Source organism: Hyalella azteca, unplaced genomic scaffold (assembly GCF_000764305.2).
Source record: "Hyalella azteca isolate HAZT.00-mixed unplaced genomic scaffold, Hazt_2.0.2 contig12551, whole genome shotgun sequence".
NCBI lineage: Eukaryota > Metazoa > Arthropoda > Malacostraca > Amphipoda > Hyalellidae > Hyalella > Hyalella azteca.
The window spans coordinates 1,911-16,933 of NW_025942507.1; the positions used below are offsets into that span (position 1 = coordinate 1,911).

At 33.8% G+C, this 15,023-nt stretch overlaps 1 protein-coding gene across 4 annotated transcripts; it reads left to right on the forward strand.

The window, feature by feature from the left end:
• The first annotated feature begins 6,819 nt into the window (after window positions 1–6,819).
• LOC108668747 (NADH dehydrogenase (ubiquinone) complex I, assembly factor 6) lies at window positions 6,820–14,903 on the forward strand. 4 transcript variants are annotated; one of them, XM_018155994.2, is made up of 9 exons: window positions 6,820–7,096; window positions 8,957–9,056; window positions 9,412–9,540; window positions 9,847–10,006; window positions 10,578–10,705; window positions 11,114–11,221; window positions 12,955–13,112; window positions 13,217–13,262; window positions 13,362–14,903. In XM_018155994.2, exons 1-8 carry the CDS (start codon window positions 6,936–6,938, stop codon window positions 13,242–13,244), a joined length of 972 nt encoding a protein of 323 aa, XP_018011483.1. In that variant the 5' UTR covers window positions 6,820–6,935; the 3' UTR covers window positions 13,245–13,262; window positions 13,362–14,903. The 4 variants fall into 4 exon arrangements, with proteins under 4 accessions (XP_018011483.1, XP_018011482.1, XP_018011484.1 ...); XM_018155993.2 differs by having other exon boundaries at window positions 13,217–14,903; XM_018155995.2 differs by having other exon boundaries at window positions 8,961–9,056; window positions 12,955–14,903.
• The last annotated feature ends 120 nt before the right edge of the window (window positions 14,904–15,023 follow it).

Below are 15,023 nucleotides of genomic sequence, written 5' to 3' on the forward strand. Positions count from 1 at the left end.
GAAACGTGCAACAAATTATTGATTATTGTATTGTTATCAGGAGCTGAGCTTCCCTAAAAGTTTCAGAGCGCTAGCTAATGGGAAAGTTGGTGAAATATCTATTGCAAGATTTGATCATCACAGACACAAAAGTGAGCTAAGAAAAACGTGGTAATAAATAGATTTGATTCACATTCCATACTGATGTTTAAATGATTGAAAGTTTTTTTTTATTATAAAAATCCATTTATACATTCCAGATTTGAATTTTTTCCATTTTTTTTTGCCCTATTATGTTGAATTTATCTTAATAAATTCACTTCAAATTCTGAATGATTTTGTCTGCCATCGCGCATTTTTTGCCTTATTATGTTGAATTTATCTTAATAAATTCACTTCAAATTCTGAATGATTTCGTCTGCCATCACGCGTTTTTGAACGTTTTGTGTCTTTTAGTAAATGTTTGTTGTTTAAAATGGGAAACTATTTCATTATATAAAACATAGAGCATGTACCATATAGTGCATTAATAATACAATTTAATTTAATAAAAATTAATTTTTAATTTAAAAAATATAATAAGATTTTTAATTTAACATTTTTCTAATAGAATTTATTTCTACAGCATGTACCATCTAGTGTATTAAATAATAAAATTTGATTTAGTAAAATTTAATTTTAATTAATTTTTTAATTTAATTTAATTCTACAGCTTCAACCGGTAAAAATGAGCATCATAGGAATGAAAGTGAAACTGTCAATCATACATCACAAATTGAATGACATTGGATAGATTTGATAAGTATTTTATTAATCCTGTTTATATATAAGAACGGAAATGATGCTTCTATTTCAGAACGATAATGGAAATGTCCCTACTATTTGAGAAACTTTTCTTGAATACACTTGCGAAAATTAAAGTTCTGTAATCAATGGAGTCTTTGAAATGACAAAATCATTCAATTTAAAATTTTTAGCTATATGAGTGAGATCGTCATTCGTCAATCATCATAGGAACTGTGAGAAAAAATTAGTTGTTTTTGATGTAAAAGAATGTTTTTCAATTGAAGGAAATGCAATACTTGACTTTTGGAAATACAATGCTAAAATTAATGATTCGTATTAGAATTAAATACACGTTACGCTTTCAGAATTATCTTCAAAAATTTTGTTTTCGTTTGTTTGATCAGAAAGTTTTGTTCGTTTGATCAGAAACATAAAAAGTTTTCTTGTTTGATCAGAAACAACATAATTGATCATTCTCTTGCACTAAATATATGAATGATTAGTTGGACTCGGTTACCGTCTGCATTGATCATCCCGCTAGATTATGCACCAGGAGCGGGATGCAGAAAAGAAGCTGGGTATTTAATTCAGTTGCACGTTAGCCCACGTGATATGTAGTTCTGCTTGTCTGAACTCTGAATTGCATGTTTAGTGTGCATGATGGAAAACTCTGCTTTGCAGCGTAGTTATAATTATTTGATAAAGTTTAGTTCATTGCGGTCAACTTAGAAGACAAATTTTCAACTAACTAATACTTTTTATAAGTCTAATTTTAATTGTTGAGTGAAAGGTGCAGGCATGCAGCTTCCAAGTGATTAGGTACTTTATAGAAACTGAGCAAGTTAGCATACATGTTTTAAGCCTTTAAGAAGTTCATTTTTTACCTCAAATAACAATGTTGGGTTGAAAAAGTGGTCTTGGTGGATCAAAATAATATATGAAGTATGAACCTTCAAAATTAGAATGCCATCCTGCTGTGGACAAGACATGCTGCGCACGTTTGCTCACTCTAGCTTTGAAGGCTTTAGAATCAGTTTAATTCCAAACGATTCTGAACAAGATTTATGACTTGCTTCTCTAAATGACAGAAAAATAGCACCATTTCTTGCTCCAAGAACCAATGGAAGAAACAATCTGAAAGAAAATTTCTACCCTTTATGATGAGCTAAGAATTTTGGTGTTTTTCATAACTGTTATCGACAATTTTATGAAAACGTCAACATTTCTAGGCAAAAATTGTTTGTCACTTGAGGCCTGTGCAAGCTCATTTTTTAATGTCTTGCAGCATGGAGCTTCTGCATGACTGCGTAGAGACACAAACAGCTTTCAAAAATATCGTTTCAGAATTTTTTTCACAGATTAATTTGAATGTTATATACATTGATTCAGCCTATAAACATACCGTCAACCAGGGCTACTCGGGACGGGCGGGGTAACTTGGGACAGTCCTCCAACACAGCGTAAAACTGTTTTAGTAGCAAAACTAATTGGAATATTGCAAAACTAAATATAATGGCATAAACGTCAACATTTTTCCTACCTATGTAGTATAAAGGAAGTTCAAAAATACTACATTTACTAGCTATGAAAAATTCCTGAAAAAAATGGTGAAAAATGATATTTTGAAAAGCTACTTCTGCTAAGGTCTGTAGTAAAAAAAATATTTGCCGTATTAAAAATTTTGCTTAGAAAAAAGTGGCAGACAAGTGTCAGCATGAAAACTTTATTTGCTGAATTTACATACCTCAATCCAAAAAAAATGGCGGCCATTTCCGCATGGCGGGGCTACTCGGGACACCCCCCTGGGGCTATTCGGGACACCCCCAAAAACACATTTACAGTAGAACCTCAGTTAGCAAAGGCTCCAGTTGAGAAAAAAATTGATTAAAAACAAAGAATATTGATTACATTTACCTTGCTCAGCAAAAAAAATTTCACTTGTCAAATAATTAGTGCATCGTCGGTCATCACAAAATTGAGCATAGAATGTCATATATAGAATTGTGCACCAGGCATCATAGAATGAAAAGTAATTAACCTAAACTATGATTTATTTCTCCAAAACATATGATGGTTGTCACTAAAACATTCCTTTCTGTTTCAGGTATGTTTTTCACGATCTTTTTAGCGCATTATCTCATTTATGGAAAAAATGCACTATTGTGCTCGCCATGCCCGTCTGTCCGTCCGTCCATCCGTGACCTCAAGTTTTTGTTGACAAGAAAATGCGCTCTCTGTCACTCACTGCAGTGAGTACTGAGTTATATTTTTATAGTAAATTCACTTAACCCAATTTAAATGGTGTGAAATTACAAGCCGTCCTGTAAGCTGACAGATACAGAAAAAATGATATAAGGCTGCTGATATGAAGCTTGCAGTGAACAAGGTTGTTGTAAATGCTCAATGGCATGTTCATGGATATGGTAATATCACATCAATAATACAGTAATATCCCATCAATAATAGGGTCCCGTCAACTGGGGTGACTTCCACTGCATTTTTGATTTTGTTTTGCAAACAAAAGCAGGGTCATAAATGATGGCCAGTCACTTGGACGTTTATGACCTCGTTTACGACCCTGGCGTTTACAACCCCGTTTTTGTTTGCAAAACAAAATCAAAAACCCTGCCAAAGTCACCCCAGTAGACAGTAATTAATGTTTATGGTAATATCATATCAATAAAGGAAAAACAAGTAAAAATCACAGAAAATGTCATTTATTCTACCTCTACATCATCTACAATGAAAGAGGAAGACTTCAGAGTACTGTTAGTAATGGATGAGTACACTCTGCTTGCTTCAAATGTTTTAAAATGAAGTTTTATTCCAAGTGTTCTGAGTAGCCCCATTCGACGGGGCTACTTGGGACACTCTTTTTTTGCTTCTGGCACCTTACGAATAGCATATGGAATTATTTTGGAGAAACCATGTGATAGCCCTTGCAAAGAGCTTTGAAATGAGCCTAATCTTGTTTATGAAATGTTTCATGGTAAGAAGTTATGAATGAAAAATGTTCGAAATCGTCCTGAGTAGCCCTGGTTGACGGTAGTGCAATCACTTGACTTGATTAAAATTGTGTGAAATTACAAGTCGTTGTGTAGGCTTACAGATACAGAAGAAATGCTATATGGCTACTGATATGAAGCTTGCAGTACTGTAGACAAGGTCAATGCTCAATTGCATGTACATGGATATGGTAATATAACATCAATAATACTACAATGTATGGATAACATAATATCATAGCAATAAAGAAAAAATGAGTAAAAATCACATAAAATGTCATTTATTCTACATTTACATCATCTAAAAAGGAGGAGGAGGACTTCAGAGTACTGTTAGTAATAAATGAGTAAACTAAGCATGCTTCAAATATTTTAAAATCAAGTGTCCCTTATTACCCCATTCCCAGGAAAATTTGGGAGGCTTTTATATTGCGTCCAGCACCTTACAAATAACATATGGATTTTTTTTGGAGATGCCATACAATAGCCCTTGCAAAGACCTTTAAAATGAGCCCAAAGTTGTTGATGAAATATTTCATGGTAAGAAGTTATGAACAAAAAATGCTCAAAACCGTCCCTTATTACCCCGTTTGACAATATTGGCTGAGTGGTAACTTGTGTATCATTTGGCCATATAGTTTATTCTGCCAGACAGCCAGGGGCTCATGGTCAGAAGGCCTAGCAGCAAACAGTAATGAGGCAACTGGCAATGTACCAAAATAAGCTTTGTGATAGCTTATAGATGTGGAATATATCTTTTGAGCAGTGACCGGAGCTTTCTTGCCATTTTTGGAACTGTGAGACAGTGGCATACCAGAGATGTTTTTAGAATTACCACCCCATTTTTAATTTTTATGTCTCTTCAAGATTCAAACAATACCATATGTATGATAATGCTGGTGTCCATGCTACTCTACTGGTCTACTTGATGAACTTGAGTCTAAAAAGCCTCTACTTTGCCACAATGCTGGGGGGCTCCTGTTGGATTAAATGTGTATATACCTCCTATTTTATTGTTGATTAAAGTGCACAATTGGGCCACAAGATTCCAAATGTATTGAAAATTTGTCACTTTGAGGCTGCAAGATTTCCATAATAAGTGAGAAAATCCAACCCTGAAAGCTTAAAAATTTATACCTGCCTCTTCCCTTGTCAAAATGCACTTATGAATATACTTAACCCTATAATGACCAAATTTTTTAATTTGCATACCATAAAATGGGGTCTCTTAGACTACTTTTTTTAATGATGCCATTTTTTACTAGCAAAATTAAACTTAATTTGAAACATGCAAAATACAGGTTTATACTGTAGGTTCACTCACCATAAATTGCTGGCTCCTGCCTCTCATAGTTTTGATGTAAAAAAGTGATGGTCTTTGTTACCCCAGCTCTTGGGGTATCTTAGACTGGGTGGTAAAATCAATTATATTTTTTGGTAAAATAACTCCAAATACCTTTTTAGCCATCCATTATGATCCATATACTGTTATTGTTAGTAGGCTAACTGCAACATAAAAAAATAACACTTCAAATAGACAAAAAAGTTGAAAAAATCAAAAAAATCAAATAAATAAAAAAAATCATGAAAAAATCAAATAAATCATTGATTTTTGATTTTTTTGATTTTAAAAAAAAAATCAAAAAAATCGCCAACCCTGTTTCCAAGCCAGTCAATGCTACCCCGTCTTGGCTGCCATTAGGTGGTCAGAGTTCCCCCATTGGGGGGCGGCACCCCCCATTTGCAAACTATGACACTTTCCTAAAATTTGTCATTTGCATATGTAACTAGGAGAGTTCTACTACAATGTATCAAAACCTGGAGTTATTTAACCAAAAAATGAAAAAAATTGGAGGGGGTTCTATGACAGGCTTTAAATAATAGCTCTTTTTTGTGGGTCACATTTTTCATTTTTTAACCTATTAGATATGCATAATTTTTTATCTTTCTATTGTGTTACGTAGCCTCAGTATTAGGCCTTTAATGCCCATTAACAAAATTTTCTATGTCAAATAGTTTTTGAGTTTTGGAGTTTTTTGTTAAAAAAACTAAAAGTGGTCTAAGTTACTCCGGGAGTCAAAGTAACCCCCTTTTACAGTAGCTCATCCCCCAAAATATTGGCAGCCATTGCCGCAAGATGGGGTAATAAGGGACACCCCTCCAGGGTAATAAGGGACACCCTTAAACACATATTTACAATAGAACCTTGGTTAGCAAAAGTTCCAGTTAACAAAAAAAATCAATTAACAATGTTCAAAATTTTTTGACTACATTTACCTCATTCAGGGAAAAAATTTTACTGAACGAAAAATCAATGCATCATTGGTCAGCACAAAATTGTGCATAGAAGGTCACAGATAGCTTGTGAACTGGGCAACATAGAATGAAAAGTTATTATCCTAAACCATGATTTATTTCTCCAAAAAATATGATGGTTGTCACTAAAGTATTCCTTTCTGTTTCAGGTACGTTTTTATGATATTTTTTGTTATAGTGAATTCACTTGACCCAATTAAAATGGTGCAAAATTACAAGCCATCATGTAAGCTTATAGATGCAGAAGAAATGCTACATGGCTACTGATATGAAGCTTGCGGTGGACAAAGTCATTGTCAATGCTCAATGGCATGTCCATGTATGCAGTAATATCATATCAATAAAGGAAAAACAAGTAAAAATCACAAAAATTGTCATTAATTCTACATCTACATCATCTACGAAGGAAGAGGAAGACTTCTGTCTACATAATCTACAAAGGAAAACTTCAGAGTACTGTTAGTAATGGATGAGTACACTGCATGCTTCAAATGTTTTAAAATTGAGTTTCATTTCAAGTGTCCCTTATTACCCTGTTCGAAGAGGTAATTTGGGAGGCTTTTATTTTGCATCTGGCACCTTACGTATAGCATATGGAATTTTTCAGAGATGCCATACAATAAACCTTGCAAAGACCTTCAAAATGAGCCCAAACTTGTTTATGAAATGTTTCATGGTAAGAAGTTATTTACAAAAAAATGCTCAAAACCATCCCTTATCCGTTTGATGGTAGGTACTCTTTGCCAAATAAAGTGTATGCTTCCATCTACATATTTCAGGATATTTGCTAAAAAGTATTCTGTTCATTCTTTCTCCTTTGAAAATATTAGGTAGAAACTTATTTAAATAATGTTTCCTCCTTCAAAAGTAGGTTTGCTTCAAAATTTTTTGCCATATTACAGTCCAAAATATGTCTTACCCAAGTTATTTTGCATTCATAGTTCATTTATGAGTAATTTGTCAAGCAACAAATCTGATGATGCAATCCATTACTGCCTCAACTCAGTCAGGTGAGCTCTGATTTCTACAACACTACTCTTTAACTTTATTTCTAGTTTGTTTGTCCGTCTGCTACAAATCTTAGAATCTAGATTCAACACGCTTCTCCCTGTCCAATCAATCTGAAATTTTGCACACTTGCGTCTATGGTAGTCAGAGACAATGCACGAATCAATTGACAGAATAAATAAATTTGAAAAATTTCATTTTTTATTTATAAAAATAAAATTTTAAAATTAATTTTTGTGATATTTGATAATAAAATTAGAAATTCGTTGTACATGCATAACATTGGAGGCACTGGTTTCTTCAGAAGTGATGTCTTTAAAAAGCAATTTTTAAACGCATGTTACTACAACACTTCTCTTTAACTTCACTTCTTGTTGTATGTTTCTTTGTTTGTCTGCTAGTACATATCTTATAATCAATATTTAACACACTTCTCCACTCCAATTGATCTGAAATTTTGCACACTTGCATAAAGTTGGAGACAATGTATGAATCAATTTGACAGAATAAATAATTTTGAAAATTTGAAAATGTTTAGTTATATTAATAAAAAAATAAAAAAAATAACTTTATCTGCTACATATATTATAATCAATATTTAACACACTTCTACCTGTCCAATCAATCTTAAAATTTTGCACACTTGCATAAAGTCAGAGACAATGCATGAATCAATTGACAGAATACATAATTTAGCAAAAAATTTATTTTTTTTTAAATATAATAAAATTTAAAAATTAATTTTTTGAATATTTGATAGTAATAAAATTAGTAATTCATTGTACATGTGTAACATTAGAGACACTAGATTCTTTGGAAGTGTTATCTTTAAAAAGTAATTTTTAAGTGCACATTTTATTTATTATCAATTTATGAATATTTTGCTGCTTGCAACATTCATAAATTGCAATATATGTTGTCTTACAGTTGAAAGAAGTTTTTTTTTTGTTTTCTTTTAATTGCCAGGAAGATCTAAGATTCAATTGAATTTCTTGCATATTAATCAGTGAAAGAATCCATATATGACAATTTGGGTACATGTGTACAGATAGAAAGTAAAAATTATTGTGATGGTCCAAATTTGATCACTGGAAGCATTTTTAGCTTCCACCATTTTATATCTGCCATTACAATTAAGAATGTTGTATCTGGCTGTAAACATCTTTCCCAAGTTCAGGTTAAAATTTTCTTGAAAGCTTGATACTGAAACAAATATCTTTTGACCCATTCAAAGAAAAATATGTAAATAATAAACACAAATGCAGCCAAATCTAAAGTTTTGACTTGAGTATGTAATTGGGCTGTTATATATTAAAATGTTTGAAATCTCGTAAAAAATATATTTACCTTTTCAGTTTAATTTAGAATGAAGTAGAAAGCTAGATTGTATACTTCTTCTCCTCTATACCAGACATGCTATGAAACCAAAATTTACCTACAAAGTAAGCATTCATTACACACTAGAATGGCTTAGATCCTTAAAAATTTTAATTTTACAAGGAATATTACGTTTTGCACTGCAATATTAAGCAGATATAATTTTTGTCAATTAAAACTTAATCTAAAATCAATCTAATGTATGTTAATTTGTGTATGCTTGCATGTCACTGTAAATATATTGTGGCATTCAAATGGGTATCCATAATGACTACTTATTGTGTAGGGCTATATAGAAGCCATGGATGTTTACAAAAATGAGATTATTTTGTATTTATTTTTCTCCTGACATTAATAGACCAAAGAAATAGTTTAAAAAGACAATATCTTTCATTCAATAAAATATTGTGCTATGTAATAGCAACAGATTTTATGAAGTGGTATATTATTGAATTGACATTATTTTGATAACATTTGTTTTCCAGACAGAATGACCATGAAAATTTCTTGGCTACACTCCTCCTTCCTGAATCTTGCCGAACTGATGTCTTGGCCATCCGTGCTTTTAATATTGAACTGGCTCAGGTTTGTTGAATCCCCACTGTATTTGCTTGCTTTATTTAAAGAGAAAATTGTGTTCTGAATTTTAAATAGAATATGAAATTCATCTCAATTTAAGCAGGGCAAGTCATCTATCTCAAGTGAATTTGAAGTTCTTCCGATTTTTTTCCTAAATAAATGTTAAAAATGCTTCTATGGTATAAGAAGCTGGTATTACAGTCCTAATTATTTTTGGCTTTATATAGCTATGATATGAATATCATTTATGACTGCCATAAGACAATTCAATTGGTCAAGTTCAATTTTGTATAGGTACAATAAATATTTATACATTTCTTCTGATTTTTTGGTCTTTTGTGATATTCCCACCTAAATTTAGATTGGAGTGACCACAACCAGAGAACCTCTTGCGGGCATGATGAGATTGGAGTTCTGGCGTGAGACTCTGAACAATCTGTACAGTGACAGAGCACCTCCTGCACAGCCTGTGGCAAGACAGCTTCATCGGGTACCTCTCTAGGTCCTGAATTTAGGAGAAATTCTTATTTTCATATTAATTTCAAATTTTTGACATGTTACAAATTTGATGTAAAACTTACATTGCTTGTGAGGTTCAATATAATGTTGAAAAATCAGAAATTGATACCTAAATTTAATAATTTGAGTAATGTAGAGATGTATCCAATACATTTTTTAAGCACATCTGAATGTTCAAACTGACTTTGGCTAGAAAAGCAATATTATAGAATGAAGTTCTTTTCTTACAAGAAAAAAAGTAAGAAATAACTGTACTTTTAAATTTTTCTTATTACAGGCCATTAAGAAACATAGGCTGAGCAAGCGGTGGCTACGTCAACTCATAGACAGCAGAGATGAACTGATTCAGAAGCCTGGCTTTAACAGCATAAAAGAACTAGAAACTTATGCTGAGGCCTCAAACTCTGCTATTTATTATCTCACTCTTCAAGCTGCTGGTCAGTCACTCTTATTATTGGCTGATGTTAAAGTTTTGCTTGGTTATTTCAGGGAAAGAATCATTTTACAAAATCCTCTAATGCTAATAAATTTTTTTTAATCATTGACAAGTAAATATTTTGGGTCATATTCTATTGTAATGTTTTTGTGTTTACAAATGTAGACATTAAACTATTTTTATTCTTATTTTTCTACTCTGTTTTGTCATGTCTAAGCTGGACAATGACCACAAGTTGTTTGTTCAATATATATGTAATTATTTTGCTTAATGAAATTAATTTTAATAAATATAACCCTTTTTTTGTTTGTTTTGCTCAAAATTAGTCTACTTATGTGTAAGCAACTCAAGTTTAAATTGAAAAATAACTCTTATCTTTGTATTGATCAATGATATGTTTTTACAAGATTACCTATATAATTATAACAAGATTATAAGATCAATCTTAAACTGAACTTTTTTATTTTTAAATGTAATTATGTTGTATATAAACAGTGATAGATAATCTACCTCTCACAATAAATTTAGTTGGAGTTGAATCTTCAATTGAAACATTTTTATACCAATATAAGGTGTGAGCAGTGTAGATGCTGACCACTGTGCCAGTCATGTGGGCAAGAGTGAAGGAATCCTTCGTGTGCTGCGTGGGGTTCCTTTCTTGGCCTCCAAACGCCAGGTCATGCTGCCTCGACAGCTGCTTGTGAGTACCTGTTCTGCAAAGTTCAGTGTGTTGAAACTTATTGAGTTTTAGCTATGTTGTGATATTCAATTCAGGACCTGATTCCTTCTTGATTATCTTGACTTGTGTTAATTAAAAAGAGATGAAACTGAACTAGTTGTCACTTCTTGGAAAGGATCAAGGTCACCTGGAAATAGCTAGAACACTCGAAAAAACCTCTGCAAGATTTTAAACATGCACAATACATATTGCCTAAAATCCCAATTTGTTACTTGGCAGATAAAAAAAAGACATGTTGTCATTATATATGAAATCTATTGGATTGATACCGTGGCCCAGAAGTGAGGCGTTTGGAATAAGTTCATGTGCACTGTTTGGGGTTACACCTTATAATTTCCTTGTGTTTTATAGTAAATAAATATTGATCAGGCACAGCATGGTATATCTGAAGAGGAGGTCTTGCGTGGATGCAGGGAACAGAAGTTGAAAGAAGTGGTTTACGACATTGCCTCTCATTCTCATCAACACATCGAACATGTAAGTTTATCTTCATAGTGGTCAGCATCAATTTTAAGGCTTTTGAGCTCGTGAATGAAATTGAAATTCTGTTCAATTAACACCAAAAATTTGAATTTTAGTTCGTCATTATTAGCGTAGAAAAAGCAAGAGACGAATTTGCTTCACACCGTCATATGATATTCACCACATTGTATTTACCTGATTTCATTGTGTGAAAAGTACGCTTTTTTGATGCTCCCATAACTTATTTAATTTCATCGAAGTACTTTGTGTTATCTTTCAAGTTTTTGCAATCCTTTTTGTCTTCATTGTCTCTTTGACATCCTCTTCGTCTTCAATCCTGCCATTTACAAAGAATTGTGAATCAATTGTGATGAATGTCAATATGAGTCTTCCCTTGTAGTTGTGCTGTGGTAAAACTGGTATTAAAACATTCAGTGTGGTGTGGTTATCCTTTTGGAGTCGTGAATGATTTTTAGTCAGTTTTTTGTTTATCAGAAAGAGCAATTCCCCCAAAAAATAAAATAGATCATTCGTTACGGTAACAAGTCCCATTCAAACCATTAACCTTAGTTATTTATTTTGAACATAAGAGACAGAAAAGCAGATTTGTTGTATTGGTGGTGCAGGTCGATCGTTTAGGACCTCCAAGTGGTGTACATGATATCACTAAAAGTTTGGGTACTATTGATTTATCTATTATTTCTTCTTGCTCGAGCAATCCACCGAGAATTTCATCCTTCACTATTTTATTTTTCGCATTTAAAGTGTCAAAGCAAACTTATTCGTGGACTGACAAATATTTAAAGTTAAGGCTTTGAGGCTGAAACTGGAAAGTATGAACAATTTTGAGCTATAATTTCTCCTGTTTTTTCCAAGTTCCTTATATTTGAGTTGCTACGAAATCATGAATATATTACATACTGTCCTAATGTTGAAATAATCAACAAAATTTAATGCTAGACCATGGAAGATACTGTGAATGGGCAGGGTGGCCCAGTGGTTACAGTTCAGAGTACCAAGATTTTAGCAGAGAGGTGCGGGTTCGATCCCAGCTCTGTGCGCCAGTTTCTGATCCGAATCGGCAAGGAGGCCGGGCGGTTAAGCACAGCAGAATTGGAGCAGTGAGTTGTGAGTTCGAGACCGCAACAAGCTGTGAATGTTCTGCGATGTTAAGAATCGGCGACAGGCCTACGGCCTAATAAACGCTGAAAACGCTATTATTATTATTTATTATATGTAATAATATCATTTATTATAATCCTTTATTATCAGGTTGCTGGCATAAGAAAAGTATTGATAAAATCGTGATTAAAAACAAGCGGAAAGAGCATCAATTAGGATTATTGTTTGGTATAATTTGTATGCCAGATTGACTTTAAGATCTTTGTGGAAGAGGTTGGTATTGAAGATGTTGAAAAGCATGAATTCAAATTGAATAGGTATTGAAATCCATTTCTGCAGTGTACATTCCCCATCCATTAATTTTGAGCTTTTGGAAATTGGCTGAAAACTGATGAAATGAACTCAATTTTCCTCCTGCTCTTAGGTTTGTGGTAGAAATACAGTCATTTACTAGAGCTAATTTCATTGGGCCGAGGAAAGAAGGCAAAAAACATAAATTCATGTCTTCAATTTTTTTTCTAATTGCAATAAACTTGCGTATGGCGTAGATATGCAGGACTAAATATTTTCAATGAATAGTTTTGATTGTGTTACTTGCATTGATTAAACATTCTATCCCTCGACAGGCACGCGAGTTGTCTCACAAACTGACGCGTTCTGCTCGCGTAGCTCTGCTACCGGCCGTGTCGGTATCGGCGGCGCTGCAAAAGCTGCGCCTCGTGGACTTCGACGTCTTCCACCCTCAGTGGACCTCGAGAAGTTCTTCTCTGCCAGTCAAGTTGTGGTGGGCGAAACTGAGACAACGTCTGTAAATTCTTCTGTCAGTCAAGTTGTGGTGGGCGAAACTGAGACAACGTCTGTAAATTCTTCTCTGCCTGTCAAGTTGTGGTGGGCGAAACTGAGACAACGTCTGTAAATTCTTCTGTCGGTCAAGTTTCGGTGGGCGAAACTGAGACGTCTGCAAATTCTGCTGTCGGTCAAGTTTTGGTGAGCGAAACTGAGACAACGTCTGTAAATTATTCTGTCGGTCAAGTTTTGGTGGGCGAAACTGAGACAACGTCTGTAAATTCTTCTGTCGGTCAAGTTGTGGTGGGCGAAACTGAGACAACGTCTGTAAATACTTCTGTCGGTCAAGTTTCGGTGGGCGAAACTGAGACGTCTGCAAATTCTGCTGTCGGTCAAGTTTTGGTGGGCGAAACTGAGACAACGTCTGCAAATTCTTCTGTCGGTCAAGTTTTGGTGGGCGAAACTGAGACAAAGTCTGTAAATTCTTCACTGCCTATTAAAACATTGACCGCAAAATTGAGACCGAGTCTGTAAATTCTTCTGCCAGTCAAGCTGGCTGCTGTTTTGCAGGCTTCCACTTATCGGAATGTGTTCAAGTTATATTTCAGGACTCCCAATTCCGTGAACTTTGTCATCACGTTTGCACTGCAGTAGCCGATCTATTTATCATGTTGAAGTATTACGAAGTACGCCTATTGTTATTCATTGTTGGGAGTTGCTCTGTTTTAGAAGGATTAATTCAACTTTCATTAAGTATTTAAATTAATTGCCAATCATCTTTCTACTCATGGACTTCAAAATCTCAATTCCAGAATGTTATTCATAAGGCCTTAGTTTTATTCATTTAATTGAACGTTTAGAAAGCATCTTCACATATGATCCACCTTATAACTTGTGTCCATGAAGAACTTGCGTCATGTGCCGGTATACATTGCGGCATTGCCTAACTTTGCAATTGTACTACGTAATACAGTAAATAGTTGATGAAAAATTTATTTCACAAACCCTAAAATCTGATTTGATTAAATAGTTTTTATTTCTTCGGCTAAAGACGTGTGCAATTGAAGGATTTTTTGAAGGTTCTTCAAAGAATTGATGACTGTTTTAAAGGTTTATTGCAAAAAATGTCTTAGATTAGGGCCGTAATGAATTAATTATAAGGATTAATATACACGATCTAAACGTCAAAGTACATGCCTCGTACATCGCTGGGCATTTATGGCAAGATCATTTATGCGAGAGAAATACGACGATAAGGTTTGTGTGGGACGTAGCAATCCAACTTTATGGTTACATCAAAGTTGGTTCCCACGTGCGTCCCGACACAATTAATTCAATCACAAATGATACACCCTAATGATAGGTTCACGATAGTGACAACGAGGCTAGTGTCATTAGGATAATATAGTATCCGCGTCGTGCTGCACGTCTCACAAAATCACAATAACATTTTATGTGCGTTCCGTGGAAACTATTTTAAAATATTTGTAAAATACTACTCAAAAATCCTACTCAGAGTTTAGATACGAAATAACGGAAACAAAGTTGACATGCTTCATTCATCAATGTAAAAACTGCAACTGGAATGAGATTATCATGTCGCTTGTGAATACCGGAATAAACTCTTGCAAAGCAATTCCAAACTCTGCAGACAATCCAGTTTGGTTCATCCAAGAGACAAAAACAAACGGCAAACCAAACTTTGACGAATAAAATTTCCTTTGTGCACATCATGCTTTTGAGTTATGTTATCACTGTAATGCAAGGAGCAACAGAAGGTGCCAATATACAAATTATAATAATCAGTTTCATGATCATTCAAACCTTCATGTTAACCGGAGAAATAAGAATGACTGGATTACATGGGAAACGCTGAAGTTTACTATCAAACTTGATGTATAATACTATA